Source organism: Rhinichthys klamathensis, unplaced genomic scaffold (genome assembly GCF_029890125.1).
Source record: "Rhinichthys klamathensis goyatoka isolate OS25496 unplaced genomic scaffold, OSU_Roscu_1.1 h1tg000566l_1, whole genome shotgun sequence".
NCBI classification, from domain to species: domain Eukaryota; kingdom Metazoa; phylum Chordata; class Actinopteri; order Cypriniformes; family Leuciscidae; genus Rhinichthys; species Rhinichthys klamathensis.
The window spans coordinates 1582624-1601530 of NW_026607032.1; the positions used below are offsets into that span (position 1 = coordinate 1582624).

Genomic DNA, 18907 nt, shown 5'->3' on the forward strand with positions numbered 1-18907 from the left:
TGATATGTGGCTGATGGTGCACTGAGCAACAGGTGGGATAATCCAGTTTCTATTGGATTGGTAGTGGGATTTGCTTGTAGTTTTAAGCGCAGTATTACACTTGCTGTATCATGGCATTGGTCAATCCTTTAATCGCTTACTATTTTAAAGCTATAATTAACCACCCAATGAAATAGAGTCAATTATATTCACCTATATTCCACCAAATTTATCAAACTGTGACTTTAGTTACTGTGTCAATGCTGAGGCATAATATTGCAATAGTATATGGAATTTACTGATTTACTTTGTTTGCATAAGAAAACAATACTTTGCTTTGTCATTATAAATAACTGACAGGAATAAAATAAGTGACTGGAAAGAGAAAACTCCCAAGGCAAAGGAAATAAAAATATATATATAAAAAATCAATTTTATTTACAAATCATAAATATCACTTGGATGTCCGTGCTCTTTGAGAAGGTGGGGTTTGGGAGCCAGAACCAGAGCTGTTCCTCTGCCCCAGTGCGGCGGTTTGTTCGGCACTGTGATGTTTCCTCATGTGTCGCACCAGCAGCTGGCGGTCTGGTGTGGAATACTGGCACAGGTGACAAGGGAATGACTCTCCTGTGTGATGACGCCGTGAATGGAGGTCTAAGCTCTTCTTCTGGATGCTGAAGCAAAACGCAGAGGACATTTCTTAGCTAGAGACGTAGTATGAAACAAGTGTACTCTGTCGACTTTATGACAGGCGAGTGCATGTACCTGCTGTATGGACAGTACTGGCAGCAGTAAGGCTTTTCTTGTGTGTGCGTCCTTGAGTGTCGACGCAAAGAGCTTCTGTCAATAGAAGCATAGGAACACTGCGAACACTTGTATGGCTTCTCACCTAAAGCAAAAAGAAAAACAAATCACTGGAATTCTCACACTCAGGCAGTGCAATGTCATGGCAACTGTTCTATGAGAACCAGTCTTTTGAAAGGAATTCCATTAAGCTTTAAATCTCTGCATGTCACCATGAGCAGTCTTTCTCCATATATTTGCTCCATTTCTAATTAAAGTAGCGTGGGAAAGTCATTTAATGGCCTGGCTCTGATAATTATAATCTCTGTTTAGTGACCAGGAATAATAAATGAGATGGACAAGATGCATCACTGTCATTCCGAAAACAATGATCTATTGCCACTGCAAGATTCATATATAAAAAAGAGTGTTTAATATTAAAAGATGATATCTACAATGTGCTTGAAACTGCACCTGTGTGGACGCGGAGGTGCTGTTTGAGTGAGGCTTTGAGACGAGTGCAGTAGTGGCAGTGTGGGCACTTAAATGGCTTATCTCCTTGATGAATGCCCATGTGACGGCGCATGGTCAACTTGGTAGAAAACTTCCTGTGCAGAGATAGACAGAGGTAAATGATAGAAAACCGACAATCAAAAGTTATCGCAAAGGAAAAGGAAAGGCATGTTAAGCATGATTATTCTAGATATAATTTATTTTATTTTTTTTATCCTGACAGATAATGTTTGGGGCCAGTAAGATTTTATTCATAATTTTATTCAGCAAGGACACATGATTGACACTAAATTGATCAAAAGTGACATTTATAATGTTACAAAAGATTTCCATTTCAATAAATGCTGTTCTTTTGAACCTTTTATTTATCACATAATATTATCACATAATAACAATCCTTTGAACAGTAGTGCATGTGTACTATAATATACGACCACATTAAGATGCTACACTTCAATAACAGTCTCTTTGTCAAGATAACATAGCAAGGAAAGAAATGATTCTCGTACTTGTCACAGAGGTTGCAGCAGAACTCTTTCCGCCTGGAAACAGCGAGTCCAACAGATGTCTCACCCTTCAGGTGAACCACTCTGTCCTTTCCTCCTTCTTTGCTCTTTTCCCTTACCGCAACCATGTTTTTCAACCTCTTCTTCCTAACCTGGGACCACGACTCTGGCTTCATTCCTCGGAGGCATTCTGGGTATTCGGTGGATGAGTTAAGTTGCTGGTTTTCTCTGAGTACAGGCAAAGAAGTCGGATTCAGCAGTCTCACCAAATACTCTTTAAAGCAGTGGTTCTCAATCTTTTTGACTCCGAGACCCCTGTTGTCCACAATCATTTCTGAATATATTAAATCTATGGACACTCATTGTTTCTGTAAATTTCAGGATTCCAGAAGTTTCAAGAGCCGAATGTTCTTCAGGGTTCCCACTCTTGTTAACCAATGAATTTGTATGATTTTTTCCCCCCATTAATTTGTGGTTTACTTAAAAAAGATTAAGGATGAGGTTAATATTTTTAATAAAGATTTAATAAAGATTAAGGATGAGATTAATATTTTATACATTTTTATTTCTACCCGATGATAACACAAGATACTTACACACTGTGAGCAATCTGTTTTTCTTGGTCAGCCTGTTCGTGTTGAGTGTGAATATGCTTCAGGGTTTTCTTCCATGACTTCTCTAAAAAAACAAAACAAACATAAGAAACAGCAAAACTCAACAGAAATACAGAGCAAGACAAAGAGCTATGAAATGTTTCAAATTATTAAACATTTTAAAGTTTATGATTTTTGGTGTCTGAGAGGAAAAAGACTTTATCCAATTAAAAATATTTGAATGTAACGGGTCTGGACAAAATAAATATTAAAAACATGTTAAAAAGAACAAACACTGCTTTTGTGATTATGCTTTGGATCACAACCAAGTTTTAGGGTAAATCTAGCCCATCAATTCAGCAAAGACAATTTTGCTCTGTACAACCCGCCAATACACATTAACAAAACACTTGTTATTTCAACACTTACAATTCTTGTAGTCTTTCAAAATGTGCACTCCAATCTATAGCTTGTCACACCTGTACATATAGCATACAGTAAATAATTTGTACCTTTGAAATTACAGTGTAAGCATTTAAATCCTTCTTGAAAATGACATTGTTGGTGTATTTCCCACTCCTTCCCTGAGTGACACCATTCCAGGCACAGAGAACACTGCACCAGCCCTCCAGACTCAGATCGACAGTGATGCCGCTGATTATGCCTTTCTTCATGTGCTTCACAAGAATCAGCTCTCCTAAATGTCCTGGGGCAAACACTACATTTATGCCTTTTTGAGCCTTTTCTTTTTCCATGTCCCCTCCAATGTTGCTCCATATCAACCCACTCCTCTGATTCGCAACCACAGCGAGGGCATCTGAAGCCTTGGTCTCCACTATGGCATTTTAGGTGCACCTCTAGCATGCTACGACTGGATGCAACTGTCTGGCAGAGGATACAGGCCATTGAGGCCAATCCGCCATCCTCCTCCTCAGACGGCTTCTGCATTTCAGCATCCATGCAGGCATCTCCAGCATCCTGCTCACCTTCTGGATGGGATAGGCTTTTTGTTGAATTTGCAGACTGAGGTGGACACTTAGTACTTGAGATTCTGCACAACCCAAGAGTCATGAGATGAGCCGACTGGGCCATTTCCTCATCCTGAACTTCTGTGTCCATTCCACTGTTCAAAGGAACAGCCAGATCTGTGCCAGTATCCTCAAGCTGAAACACAGGTTCCTCCTCACTGTCCTCATCATGCCTACCCTCTTCAAAGAGTGTGCTCACCTTCATAAAACAAAAGTTTACATGTAAATTCTCTAATATTTCAAACTAAACTAAATTAAAGGAATAGTCCACCCTAAAATTTGAATTCTGCCATCATTTACTTCTTGTTCCAAACTTGTATGACTTTCTTTCCCATTGAACTGAAACTGTTTGGTTACCAATATTCTTAAAAATATCTTCTTTTATGTTCCACAGAAGAAAGTCCATCACACAGGTTTGGAACAACATGATGGTGAGTAAATTATGACAGAATTTTCATTTTTGGATGGACTATCCCTTTAACATTGCAGGAATCTTTATAGTCACCTCACACGTTTGTGCCACATGCAAGTTGCCATCAGAGTTGGAGCCCAGGCCAATGTCACATGACCGTGGGCTGATGTTTTGAAACATGCCGTACATCGGGAGGAGGAAAGACATACGCTCCATGTCCATCTGATCCTCTGTGCTTTTTGAGCCAGAATGGAGGTCGCTCTCTAGGTCGTATGGAGAGCTGTTATGGTCGACCTCATCTTCATCAACAACCCTCATTCCTACGCCCAAACTCTCCTCGTCCTCTTTCTCCAGACATGGCAGATGGGGGCATGGGGACACTGGATCATGTCTTTCCATGACATGATGGCTTATCTTGGCTTTTTGGTTGCTGGTAAATTGACAGACTCTACATCGGTATACTTCAACTAAGAAAGCTTCCACTAAAGTGGACACATGAGCCTCAATGCCCTCAGCTGAGCTGCAGTAGAGACTGGAAGTGACATTTTCTTCTGCAATTTGAAGGGTTACTGGTTGAACGTCTTGATATGCATCTTTAAACCCACCCATTCTAGGAAAAAGTAGAAGAGGAAAATAGATCAGTTAGTCATTATACGGTCTTGTAAATTATCCTAAGTACGAAAAATGTATTGTTTTTTAATTAACAATTAATTTTAAATGATGATTAAGATGCTTAAGTCGTGGTTGTGGCCAAATTATTGCAATCAAGTGAGAGTGACAAATAGAAACAGGCCTTTCATTTTCCCGTTCAAAATCACTTATATTACCTTTCTCCCATTCTGATGTTTCTGTTATTTTTGAAAGATCCTGCTGTGCTGAATTGTTTGACGAAGATAACGTTAGTCGATTCACAATGTCTGACTGTGATACCAGTAACTTACTAAAATAAACAATCAAACTGTCTTTCAAATATTAATTTAAAAGGTTCGGATTAGATATTAGCGAACACGTGTACCTAATAAAGTGTCCGGTAATATGTGTAAATTATGTACGTACCTGCATCAAACAGAGTGGTGTCTTTAAATTACGTAGCTTGTGCTGCGGAAGCAAATGTGCGGTTTAGGGACCAAGGCGAAATTACAATCCACAGCATAAAATGAGACATTTGCTATAATTGTTCTCTGTACAGACAAAATTAAACGTTGTTTTCGTGCACGACCCTAATTTAAAACTGTGTAGAAATAGTTAACACTAAATCGACAACTGTTCGTAGACAAGTCATTTTCTAAGATCCCTTCGTTCGTCAGCTTTTCATACACACTGCGCATGCGTTGTTTGGTAAAAGAATGACCCAATGAACCTAACCGATTGGTGTGTCGATTCAGTGATTCAGTCAGTTCAGTTAAAATTTCCCTTTGCGGATAGCCACTTTATAATGTATAGTGAGAGGAAAATGTTAAAACCCTTTAAAATTAATATTTGGAAGACAAGTTGATTGTTTATTTATTTTAAAGTTAGTAATGGTATCAAAGCCAGACTGAATTATGAATCGACTCTTTTCCCCCCCAAACAACTCAGCACAGCAGGATCAAGATGGCGGACACGGACGCATTAGCCAAAACCATAGCGAAGGATTATGTGTAAGTTACACAATTACGGACTTCATATCGCATTATTTTGGTATTTAGATATTTAAATAAAAGTTAAATGTATTGAAAATGAAAACGTTTCCGTACAACTGGTTTGACATGCAGTTTTCAGTCAATATCTGTTAACACTTCTGTCCGTCTCTGGTCGACGTAAACCAGCTGTGTTTTTCTATATACTTTAAAGTTTAAACCAACAACAATGAAACATAAGTCTTTAATACCTTCTAATTGTAGACATTTATCATCATACATCCTAGCAAACCAGCCTATATCTTTGTTGTGCTTGTTGGAAAGTAGACTATTCTCTACACTTTTCCAGGGATAATATGGAGAGCTCTGACAGCGTGGATGAAAATGAACATGTATCCGGTGAAGATGGAGCTAGAAAAGCAAATAACATGGACTTCGCAAGGGTGGAAAGACACAAGAGAAAGAAACACAAACATCGAAGCAAGCATAGAAAACATAAATATCCCTTACCAGATGAGAAGGACCACAAGCACAAGTACAAACACAAACATAAGCGGAAACACAGAGACTCATTCCACGACGATAAAGACTGTTCTGCTGGTTATGAAGGTGCTGTCATCTCTCCAAAGCGATCCAGATTTGATGACCTTGCTGCTCTGGAGGATCTGGAGAAACAGAGGGCCATGATTCAAGCAGAGCTTGATAATGAGCTAATGGAAGGGGCTGTGCAATCAGGTATGGGACTGATATTACAGGGTTATAACTCCGATTCAGAGGAGGATGGCGAGGTCCAGGTGGCTGTGCAAAATGGTGAACAACAGAGACAAGATCTCAATGACTATGTAATGGCTAAGGGACATGCTGAAAGATCTCGACAGGATTGCATAGATGATGAAAATTTTTATTCTCTGCTGGAAGGCAGAAGCACGTCTGACGAGATGTCAGTCCAGGCTCATAAATCAGAAATTAGAGTTAGTAAGACTGGGTTAGATGTTAATATCTCTGAAAGGCCTAGTGGTCCCAGCCAGGCGAGGGAGCAGAGACGATCCCGAAGCATTGAGGGATCCAAAGACGGTGGTCAGAGATCCATATCTCCTGTGAAGTCCAAGGGATTGCCATCAAGCAACAAAAAATCAGCTACATGGCCCGAAGAGCAAATTGTAGACCACAGATCCTCAGCGAGAAGGAGCAAATCTAGATCTAAAGAAAGAAACACCAACTTGCTAGAAGCTGACAGGGAGAGAGACAAGAAATCAGAAAAGGCACCCTTAAAAGAAGCCTCATCAGGAAAAGAGAATCGATCTCCTAGCAGAAAACAAGGTCCAGAACAGCACAGCCTCCGCTCACCGGAACGCTTCCCTGTTGTGCAGAGCACAGACAGGGCATCCAGACAGGATAGATCTTCATGCCAAAAAAGATCCCCTCCAAGGAGAGGGCGATCTCGGTCGGTTGAGCGGAGACGGAGAGAAGAAGAGCGTCAGAGACTCCCCAATGACAGGTTATTTTTCTGTCTTGCTCTGTTCATTTAAATCTTTGATAGAAACGATTGTGTCATTGCTCTAACTTTTCAAGCTGGCTAGAATTCCACCATACATTTTTTTGTAATTGCATCTGTATTCAATCAGTGTTGTTATTGTTTAATAAAACTATTTTAAAAAAATATTAGATAAAAAAATATGAATATAAATTAATAAGTAATGAATTAATAAATACTGTAATAGTATAAAAAAAAAAAAAAAAAACTATTAATAAATGATATAGGCCTATATTAGTTTATAAACACATTGTTATTATTACTAATATTGTTTATATGAATGCTCCTTGTTACCCAAAAATCTTTTTTTTATTTTTTTATACTCGTTTTCATACTTTTTTGTTATACTCACAGGATGCGATCTCGTGATGAGGTAGGGGGCCATAGAGACGAGAGTCCTTGTCTGAGCTCCAGACGAAGGTTAAACCACTCGCCTCTCAGACGAAGGTCCCGTTCTCCCAGAAGACGAAGCAGCAGGTCTCCTTTCAGATACAGGTGACTGGTGTACTGTAGCTTTTAAATCTGCAACACTGCAACTCCTCATTTAGAGGATACAACTATCCAAGAGGCTTAAAAATTTCGGTGAGCTAAAAATGGGAGAGCTTTCTGTCCCTCCATTGACAGCTACACAACTACCACTTTGATGCTTTAAAAAGTTCATAAGAGATCATAAAACTAATCCATATGAATTGAGCGGTTTATTAAAAAAAATCCTGAAGAGACACGATTGCTTTATATGATAAACAGATTTTATTTACATAATATATATATAAACACTCATAAACTCAGACAGCAATTGTGGTAAATGGAAGCTCAAGCATGTTCGCTTTAACCAAATTAGATTCATTATGTCATGTGTTACACAGCACGTTGGAGCTTCCTCAAGAGGTTTGTTCTCGTGCATCAGGGAGGTTTGGTTGAGTTTCTGTTTGTTGATTGTTCATATGTGAATAAAATCCTAAATTAAATCTGTTCATCATATAAAGGGGATCAAGTCTCTTCAGAAAATTTGGACTAAACCGCTCGATTCAAATGGATTAGTTTTACACAGAATGTGTAAAGCAGATGATTTACCCCTACTGTGATTAAGCCCCAAACAAGTGCGTTTCTTTTTGTAATGCCCCTTTTAATCTCTCAGTAGCATTAAAACTGAATTAATACTGTGTGGATCTAGGGAGCGTGACAGGATGGAGCGCAGACAGCAGGTGCGTTCAGGATCACAGGAAAGGCGGAGGAGAAGGAGCAGGGAAAGAGAGGACATGTTTAAGGGCAGTCTGTCTGAAGGAATGAAGGCTGAGCAGGAGGACTCAGATGATGAAGTGTGAGTATTAAGGAAAATTATGTTTTGCTTCATTGTTGTTGATCGTATTTGGTTTTAAATACGAATACTACAATCTGTGTCTAGGATTGAGGATTATGACATTGATGAAGAGGACGAGGAGGCTTTGATAGAGCAGAGGAGGCTTCAGCGCTTGGCCATCATGCAGGTCAGAATATTTTTAATTTATGCTATGGCTTTTACTTTGTGTTAGACATACACTAATGTTTGGGGTCAATAATATTTTTTTGTGGGGAGAGAAATTTCCCTTCAGTCGTGACTTAATGGTTAGAGAGTCAGACTGGTAAGCCGAAGGTTGTTGGTTCGATTCTCAATATCGGCAGGAGATGACTGAGGTGCCTCTGAGCAAGGTACCTAACCCCAAATTGCCCACTGCTCCGTGTGTGTGTCTGTGTGTGTTCAGTTTTTCCATCATAGGGATGTATTAAAATAGGAAAAAACTGTTTTTTAAAATTGTTATATAATTTCACAATATTGCTGTTTTACTGTATTTTTTGCACCTGAGACGCGTCTCTCTCTGTAGGCAAGGGCGTGGTTAGCTGGTACCCTTTTACGTCACAGGGCACCACAACTTCCAATAGGAAAATTCAACTGCAGTAGCCACCGTTCAACCTGAAGAGGGCAGCACTCAGACGTTTTTACACCATATATTGTAGAATTAAAACACTTTATACCAAATGTCAAAAAAATTACTTGAATCAATGAACAGCATTAATAAAGCCCCAGTCTTACAGATCATTAACTAAAAAAAGTTGTTTTAGGGTTTAGTTACCCTTTAAATGCAGCATTGGTGAGCATAAGAGGTCTTTTTAATTACTTTTTTATATATATATATATCTTACCGACTCCTAACGTTTGTAGTATATATGATATAATGTGATTGTATATTATGTCCTGTACAGAAATATAAGCCAGAGAATGAGGACAGTAACATGTCAGGACTCTCAGATCACGGCAGTCCTCAGAGTAGCACTCGCAGCCGATCGCCGTCACCTGATGACATCCTTGAGCGTGTGGCTGCTGATGTCAAAGCCTATGAGCAAGAGAACCTGGATACATTTGAGGATAATGTGAAGGCGAAGCATAGTCTTGTCTCTCAAGAAAAAACAGGTATGTCATCTGCAATATAATCTTTAATTAAACATGTAGATGTCCTTTTCACTTAAAAATGTTTTACACAACAAAAAAGTTGATATTGATTGACAAACGTTTAAAATGATGTACACTCACATGAGATAAAGACTTCAGTCAAATCAGTGGTTTAGTCCATTATTTTCATTATAAACAAAAAATATTGCGTTAGAATTAAATAAAAGACTAAATGGATTGGATTCAAAGTTTCACATCCATACTACTACTTTTGTTATGGTAACCCTCCCATGTTTGACATTTCTGTGACTGCACTGGTAACCGAAAACATTTGCTTAATGGTACTTCCATGCCAATAGATGTCAGTATTCAGGGTACCCGCGGGTCTTAAAAGCCTTGAAAAAGTCTTGAATTTGATCATCTCAAATTAAGGCCTTAAAAGCCTTGAATTTAGTATACAAAGTCTTGGATTTCGTTACAAAGGTCTTATATATTTTTTTGCCTTTGCTAGGATTAAGTTCATACCGTAACAAAATTAACTGTTACTAATGTAGGCTAATTCAAAATGTATGCAGCGTTGAGTGCACCTCGCGCTCCACGTCATAGCAGAAAAAGCGTGCGCACCGTTACTATGGTTACTAGGCAAGTGAGGTACAGAACAAGATAGCCTAGTTTAATCCGCTGTGGCCACAAATGACAGAATTTAAACCCCAAATAAGAGCTTTTCTGTTAAAAGAACATATTTTCTACCCGGTCTTTTCAATAGTATCTGGCAACCATGCGCGCGCGTTCTCTCTACACTGCTGAAGAAGCGCGGATGATCTGAAAACACAGACAAGCTGGAGTTCAGCGATCGCTATTTAAGATTTTCTACTTAAATTCAAGTGTCATTCAGTCGGTCTGTGTTCTGTCACGAGCCGCTTGCGCTGTTTGTGCGACTAAATCTGCGATCAAAATGCAGGCTGAGATATCCACCAGTGTTCATAAGAGCAAGAATGCAATGTTTCCCGAATATCCACATGATTTCAAACGTGACATTGATTTTATACAACAGTAAAAAAAGAAAAGAAAAAAGGGTAACATTAAGTGATGTACTACATTTAAAACAGCATTGTCAGGCTTGCTCTGTTTTGCAACGAAATATGTGGCTTTGAACGAATCGTGAGATTCAATGAATGAATGACTCAAAGACTCACTCATAAAGATAGTGAGTTACTGCCATCTACTGGCGATTTTAATGTTTTTTAACATTGCAAATTTAATGAACATTGTTTTATTTAAAGGCACACTGCGGAACTTTTGGCCACTAGTGGCGCTCGACCTGTAACTTTCACGTCTAGCGTCCCTAGAGGCCACAAGCTCCGCAGCACTGTCGCAAAAGTCAACAAACAGTCAACCGGTCCGCCCATAGACAGTGAGTCAGCTTCCATAGACAGTAAAAGAAATGGACAGAGCGATCTCATTGGAACTCAGTTGAGACAGTTGAAGCCCACTTTTAGCGATTTTTGAGAACTTCCGTTCCTGACGCGCAGACTCAGACCGACTCAAACTAAGCTTGATGACGTGAGCAACCTGTCTGACAGACGTTACTCTTCTAGTAGCTGTGCGTGAAAACTGCCAACGTTAATCTTGCAGAGACGGGGAACTTGAGCAAAACGTTCTTTGGCGTGAGTGAGCAGGAGTAAGTATTCCGTTGCTTTTATGGACTCATTATCTATGGGCTTCTCCCTTGACGGGACGTCCCCCCGATTGCCTGCGAGCTTCTCCTCCTGTCTGTACGGTAACTTCTGTACAGCGCGACAGAGAGTCGAGTGGTTATGACGCAATCGTTAGCCTATTTTTACTAAATCTGTTTCTACGGGGCCATAGTGTAACATAGAAGGTAATGGAGCCCTTTATACATTGTCGTGTTTCTTTAGAAATAAATAATGGACAAATGTAGTCTTTAAACGCCTCAGATGTAAAGTTATTCGCTGTCAAAGTGACGCAAAAATGAATGGGAGTCAATGGAAATGCTAACGCAAGTGAAGTTCTGCTACAACATGGCGGCACCCGGCCGGCTTCAACTTCCGGTCGATGGATTACCCCCTTGTCAGCTTCCCGTGTCTTTAGATTGTGTGTGCTTGCAGTGTTTGAGGCGGGCAGCCTGGCCGCGCTCGATTCCCTTATAGCAGTCTGCTGAGAGAGAACGAGCGGCTTAGTGCTAACATGTCTGTGAGTGAATGTGGGCGCGGGACGGCGGGCCGGGCACATTTACTGCACTAAAAACACCGTCGGCCTGAGCTGACTGTAACTTATGTGTGTTGGTTTCGTTTTACAGAAACCGTGGGACATGTTGTGTGTAGTGTTTGTGGGCACTGAGTCGTGGGAACGTTCACTACATTCAGTCGATTTTATTTGTTCGAGCCCTGCACTGTGGCGGGCTGTGTTTGTGTGTAGAAATGAACAATGGGCTGTGGGCATTTTATTACACTCATAACACCATCGGCTGTGGCCGGAATACCAGAAAATACTACACTGCTTATATGATTTTCCTGTGTCACCTTGGAAACGGCATTTGTGTGCAGGCAAGCGTCAGCATCGGTCGGGCACCCCTCCTCCTCCTGTAGCTCACGCCAGCGAGCGAACGCTAGACCAATGGTGATCCTCGTCCTGGCTTTTCATTTGTCACTATGCCTTTTACTTTTTTTTAGTGTCCTCTGACAAAACCTTTGCCTTCTTCCTTGTAGCTGTTGGTTCGGCCATGACGAAAACATACAGACGGCAATCAAACGCGAGTTGAGCACTCACGTCAGAATCTGAGGAAGTTGTGGGTGGTGGGGGAAGTGACGTATGCCGTAAAGCGGTCGAATTTTGTAGTTCTTTTTGTGCTCGGGTTCCTACCCGAACCCCGAAGTTACATAGTGCTAGGAAAAGCGATACAGACACCTTCAGGCTTTGGCAGACGTGTCATTCAACCTATTGTAAGTCGATGTACCATCTCAATGGGTTTTGGTAATATATTATAAAGGTTGAAAAGTTCCACAGTGTGCCTTTAAAGCATTATTTCTTTTTTTCTTTTTAAGGTATTACAAAGGTAAAAAATGAAATGGAAAAATGTATTAAAGGGGGCAAATCTTGTCCCTTAATAGAAAAGGTGTGACTGCACCAGGGGGTACGGCACTCTAAAACATTGGAGAACCAAATTATGTAGAACTGCACAAGTGCTACTGCTAAAGAGTGCAATTTCAATAATTTCTCATAAGCTTAATTGAATTGGCCTAGAGAGAATAATTATTATTACATTTTCTGTCTAAAGACTACATGGCTATAAAATAACTACCAAAAGTAAAGTAACTGCAGTTTGACTAAAAGTTGACAAAAAATGCAAAGACTTTTCGTCAACTACAACTATAAAAAACAGGATGACTCAAATGTGATTAAGACCAATAAGCATTTTCGTAAATCAAAAATGGCTGCCAAAATTAACACTGGCCTACATACACGTGCGCGCTACAATGCTGTTGCGTATGTATTAAATATGACTGATAATTTAAGTAAAATGTTTTATTTAATTCAAGTAGCCTCCTTGTACATAATTAGTTTCTAGGGTTTAAAATGTATACAGATTTGACATTTTCCCCTCATACTTCTGTCGGAATGGGTACGAAGTTGGCATTGAATTTCATTTGAAATGGTATTAAAAAGGTCTTAAAAAGCCTTGAATTTAAGTTTGGGATCCTGGGGGTACCCTGGTATTGTTGGGGGATATACAGTTAAAGACCCAAGGACCAGATGTGATTAATTAAGACCAGGAGTTAGAAGTGCAGTCAATTTAAGACAAGAGTCAGAATTATAATAAATTAACAGAAAATTTTACTGAAGATAGTTTGCAGTTTCATCAGGCAGAAGTTCAGCTTCAAGACTCACCTGGAGTTCGTAGGCCGCCCCGCTTACAGTTACAAAGATCACAGCAATTATACCCTTCACCAAGGTCTAAGCTACGTCCTTGCTTCAGGTTAAAAGATTCTGATTGGCTAAGAAATAGATAAACATAGTAATTTTCCACACATGGACAGATAGGCAGTAGCATATCTCCTTAGTCTTTACGGCTGCCACCAGGACCCTGATTAGGGAGTCGGGACCCTGTGTTCGTCCGAGGTCACAAAATTGTGTGTCCAGGTGCCAGCATGTCGAAGAAAACAAGTCAGTCAATCTCCAATAATGCCACTTGTTCCTTAACCTGTAACCAAGAATACTAACACACACACCGACACACAGCTTCTTTAAGGTTGGATTTGTCCAGGCTCTAACTATAAACAGGAGAGTCTTCTCAAAACATCAAGATAATATGTTCTTTCTCTCAATGAGAGGACACTTTTAATCTAACAGTAAAGTAAGGCTTTAACAAAGAAATGGTCCCTTAAACTAGAGACTTCAATGACCTCTGTGACCATAGATGTCAGGGTACCCGAGAAAAGCAGATGAATGAAGTGACATATGTTAAAGAAGTCCATAATTAATTTCTGGAAGCCGGACTAAATGAGCAAGCACTGTTACTGCATTTCTGAAATGGGCCAGACCCTTCAGTCACCTCTCAGATATTTAATACAGACATTAAAGAATACATGAAAAGAACACTTCAGCAATCACACTGGTAACTTCTATAACAAAGTAAAATCTCATAAGCCTTAAGAAGTCATTCAACTCATGTGATATTTAGAAGGAAAAATATTGATTAATACCTTCATTATAATCACTCATTATATATATATTGAAGCAGCAGTGGATCCCAGAATCCACCACTTAAGTATAAGTCCAAAACGGCTCTCATATTAGTTGTTTAGGAAGATGCGGAAACGGTCATTAAAATATGAGACATGAAACATTCACTCTGATGTAATGCAAGGTGGTCTGATACATTATTAGCGATTCTACGTTCCTTTCATTGCATCATTGTTCTTTTTCTTTAGGTGCTAATCTGAAAAAGCCAGCAGCCCCTGATATGTTCACAGAGTCAGATGACATGTTCGCTGCTTACTTTGACGTGAGTAGCCAAGTTCCTGCTTTCCATTGTATAGGTCAGTGGCTTTGCAAGCCCCAGAATTTGATTGAATTTGTCCATGTAAGGGGATCTCTACAGGTAGAGTTGCATAGTCCTGTGCAAGCTGTTGTTTCTGTTCTGGAAACATTGTTCAAAGCTTTTTTTTTTTAAGTGGGTAATCTGACTCTGTGGCGCTCACTGGATCTCGAGGCCTCTCAGACTTTGAAATGGTCTCGTACGGTGTCAGTCACTCATTCATGAATGAACGTTTTAATCAACTCTCTGAATTCAGTTGTGTTGACAATGACAATTCCACATCTAATCTCTCTCCGCAGAGTGCCAGGTTACGAGCCGCAGGCATTGGAAAGGACTTTAAGGAGAACCCAAGTCTCAGAGATAACTGGACAGATGCAGAGGGCTATTACCGTGAGTTTGTTGTCTTGTAGCAAATGCTGTATTTAAATCTGTGGAATCCATGTTAAAACGTGATTGTTCTTTTAATGTATTCAGGTGTGAACATTGGCGAGGTGTTGGACAAACGGTATGGGGTGTATGGCTACACTGGACAGGGTGTCTTTAGTAATGTTATCCGAGCCAGAGACTTGCCCCGAGCCAATCAGGAAGTGGCAGTGAAAATAATACGCAACAATGAGATGATGTAAGACGTTTCCCTTAAAAACTGAATGCTTAGCCTTTAAACATTTCTGTCTGCTACAGTTGGATTTCTTAACCAACACCATACATTGCGATTTGATATGTCTAATTGTGTTGTAAGGATTTATTTAGACAAGAACTTAGATTTAGAGTAGATGTGGATTTGGTCTTCATGTGACCGAAGCCCTTGGTTTGTCCCACAGGCAAAAGACGGGCCTCAAAGAGTTGGAGTTTCTGAAAAAACTGAACGACGCCGATGCAGATGATAAGTTCCACTGCTTGCGGCTATTTAGACACTTTTATCACAAGCAACATCTGTGCCTAGTGTTCGAACCACTCAGGTACATTAGTCAACAAGAATCTATGCATGTGAATCTATCAAGGGAGCTTGAGTTCTTTTATTAAAGCAACTTTCTTGTTTTCTTGCTTTAGCATGAACCTGCGGGAGGTGTTGAGGAAGTATGGCAAGGACGTTGGGCTTCACATCAAGGCTGTGCGCTCGTACAGCCAGCAGCTTTTCCTGGCCCTCAAACTCCTCAAACGCTGCTACATTCTGCATGCTGACATCAAACCTGACAACATTCTGGTGGGTCACATTCTCTTGCTGTAAATATTGGACTCTAGCTTTCATTTCTGTCTTATAAGATGAATGTATTTGACTCTCCCTGAAGGTGAACGAATCCAAGACCATCCTCAAGTTGTGCGACTTTGGCTCAGCGTCTCACGTTTCTGACAATGACATAACACCATATCTGGTCAGCCGTTTCTACAGGGCACCTGAGATCGGTAAGTGTGCTGTGAATTGAACTAAGAAAGCAACTGCACCTAATTAAAAAAAACTTAAATGAAATCAAACCATTTTAGTGCATTGAATATGAATCTGTTTTTAAGAGTTTTAAAGCGTTTTTCTTCCTCTTTTTGCAGTAATTGGAAATTCATATGATTATGGAATTGATATGTGGTCTGTAGGCTGTACTCTATATGAGCTTTACACAGGAAAAATCCTTTTTCCTGGAAAGACAAATAACCACATGCTAAAACTGGCCATGGACTTGAAAGGAAAATTGCCTAATAAAGTAAGAATTAATTTACAGTACATTATAATATTAGGAATTAAAAGGAAAATTAGAACCAAACATACTAAAAACTGACCAAAATATTCTTTAATATTCACAGATGATCAGGAAGGGTCTGTTCAAGGACCAGCACTTTGACCAAAACTTGAACTTTTTGTACACTGAGGTTGATAAGGTCACTGAGAGGGTAAGTGTTATATATTCCATTCACGTTCATTTTGTTTTGTTTTTGACCTAATAACTAGGGCTTCATGATTTGGGTAAAAAAAATCATATTGCAATTTTACTGAAAGTTTTACTTAAAACTTCCCTTTTGTTGACAACATACCATTTATAAGCACTTCTAATTTGAATTTTGGCAAAATGGTTGGCACATGTTGTGCTCACACATGCATTCACGAGTGTGTGTGGAGCATCTGCCTGAGTGTAAATGAAAATGGCTGCGCTTTACTCTGAAAAACACAGTACATATTATTATTTAATTAAATTGTAGCCTTTTCAATTTGATAATCTCACTAAGCCATATTGTGAACTCAGTTTAATTCCAATTAATTGTGCAGGAAAAGATCACGATCATGAGCACCATTAACCCAACTAAGGACCTGTCGATTGATATGGTGGGTCGCCAGGCACTACCAGAGGACCAGCGAAAGAAGGTCTTTCAGCTCAAAGATCTGTTGGACCAGATCCTGATGCTGGACCCTGCCAAGCGGATCACGATCAACCAGGCATTACAGCATCCTTTCATCCAGGAGAGGATATGATCAGCAGCATACCTAAGAGACTCATGATGGTTTTGTATCTGCAGATATGACTCAGACAACAAAAAGACATTTGCATATTTTATTGCCATGCTATTTGATTTTCATTTCTGATTCATAGTCATTTCTAGCGCAGGACACACTCAAGATTTACTTTGATTATTTTTTTATTATTATTTTAGATGACCTACAATGCACCCCATAAAATGTAAAGAGTAAATTCTTTCAAGATAATCTATATTGTTCCGATTTCATGCTTCATACACAGCTTCTTGTAGCAGCTAAAATTATATTGTCAGATATATTTGATATTACGATCAAGGTTCAGAATGTAAGAATATCCATCTTTGTGCTAAGTTTGCACACCTTATATTTTGTATAATTCTAGAATTTGATGTAAACCAAATATAACTCAACCACCAAGGACTGTTTAGAGTGTGACATGAGTCAGGCCAGCATAAATGCTGTCTATATCCACCCTCCCTTAGGTGTGAGAGTGAGAACGCAACCTGGCGTGCAGGCCCACGGCATGCCCCTTGCCCTAGGTGTGTTTCTGCTGAATCTGAGGTCTTGGGTCCTGCTTGACCTGGTCTGCAGGGAAAGCCTCCTCTGTAAAGGCAGGTTGTACACCTCTATTGGTACACTGAAGGTAAGCTAACCCTTCCAAAACAAACGGCATCATTTTGCGTTCTTTTCAAGCCCAAAATAAAGCGTCATCAGGCCCTTTTGGCTTCTTCTGCTTTTAAAAAAAAGTCATTTGGATGCCTATTAAAACCTTTTGTCTCCCTGTTGCTCTGTTCCAAAGCCTAGTGAGGCATCGTAGATATGCAATTTATTACCAATCAAATGTTTGGGGTTGGAATAATTTTTTTTTTTTTTTAATAAAAAAATAGTTAAAAACTGTCATTTTGTGAAATAATACAATTTTAAATAAAAAGCAGTTGTGCTGCTTAATATTTTTTTTGTAGAAACCTTGATCGTTTTTTCTAGATTTTTGATGAATATAAAGTTCAAAAGAACAGCATTTATTTGAAATATAAATATTTCAGAACTTTATAAATGTCTTAACTGTCACTTTCGATCAGTTGGTAGCATCCTTGCTGAATAAAAGATTGCTGAAAAAGAAAATTACTGACCCCAAACTATTGCTCAATACTGAAAATTGTTTAATTAAAATAATTAAAAACGAACTATTTTACCCCAAATATGACCGCTAGGCTGCTGCCTAAAATAGACAGTGAGGTAGCTCACTAGGTTTTGAAACAGAGCTTCTGTTGTGGTTTCTCACAGAGACAAAACAGTCAGAATGAATGAAAAGACTGACCGTTGCTGTCTCAAAAATGGTTGGCACCGTTTAGGGTTGACATTGAGGGTAAGAGTGAATCCGAGTATTTGCAATGGACCAAGCACCTTCAGTGTACTGCCTCCGATAGACATACCTCACCTTTTTTCAGAGTTGTCACAGTTGTCATAGTTTTTGTATAACCTATTGAGTGCTTTTCAATATGCATGAGAATCTGTATGGTTTCCAATGCACTACTGTACAAACTCTCTGGTGTGTTTTTCGCTATGTGTAGACAATTTAGATGTCTTTTTCTGTGGCTCTTCTCGTGTTTGTGACCATGTTGTCTTTTGATACAGGGGTTTTCCTGCTCTGATCTATGAATCTGCTTGTTACAAGCGGTAATTGCTTCTTTATTCATATCTCAATTCCTTTAAGATACACCGGTCATAAAGTATAGCTCATGTTGGAAGAATTACCTGTTATCTTTTGCAAAGTCTGTCCTGCATGAAAATGGAATAATATGAATTTATTGTAAATTCACATTATTTGTCATTAAACAACATAAAATAAAGATGTTTTGTGGAGCAAAAAAACACAAATTTATACTTCCCACAAGTTGTCTGTCTTTCAAGTTAATCTTAACGCTGTAAGAACATAATTCAGCGTCTTAGGAACCTTATGGTGGGTTTTGTTTCATCGACACTAACTGCTGT

The 18907-nt window shown here is 39.3% G+C and overlaps 2 protein-coding genes across 3 annotated transcripts; one reads left to right on the forward strand and one right to left on the reverse strand.

The window, feature by feature from the left end:
• Positions 1-394: 394 nt before the first annotated feature.
• Positions 395-3326, reverse strand: si:dkey-154p10.3 (zinc finger protein 554). Of its 2 annotated transcripts, XM_056239526.1 has the most exons (6): positions 2887-3326; positions 2378-2459; positions 1785-2009; positions 1237-1370; positions 745-868; positions 395-653 (listed from the first exon to the last, which is right to left on the reverse strand). In XM_056239526.1, exons 1-6 carry the CDS (start codon positions 3320-3322, stop codon positions 434-436), a joined length of 1221 nt encoding a protein of 406 aa, XP_056095501.1. In that variant the 5' UTR covers positions 3323-3326; the 3' UTR covers positions 395-433. The 2 variants fall into 2 exon arrangements, with proteins under 2 accessions (XP_056095501.1, XP_056095502.1); XM_056239527.1 differs by lacking the exon at positions 2887-3326 and having other exon boundaries at positions 2382-2448.
• Positions 3327-5362: 2036 nt separating this feature from the next.
• prpf4ba (pre-mRNA processing factor 4Ba) lies at positions 5363-17792 on the forward strand. Its single transcript, XM_056239483.1, has 15 exons — positions 5363-5454; positions 5783-6931; positions 7322-7462; positions 8142-8288; positions 8373-8454; positions 9209-9416; positions 14348-14421; positions 14754-14844; positions 14929-15076; positions 15276-15413; positions 15505-15658; positions 15744-15858; positions 15997-16148; positions 16249-16335; positions 16709-17792. The coding sequence occupies exons 1-15, from the start codon at positions 5408-5410 to the stop codon at positions 16910-16912; spliced, it is 2937 nt and encodes a 978-aa protein (XP_056095458.1). The 5' UTR covers positions 5363-5407; the 3' UTR covers positions 16913-17792.
• Positions 17793-18907: the final 1115 nt, after the last annotated feature.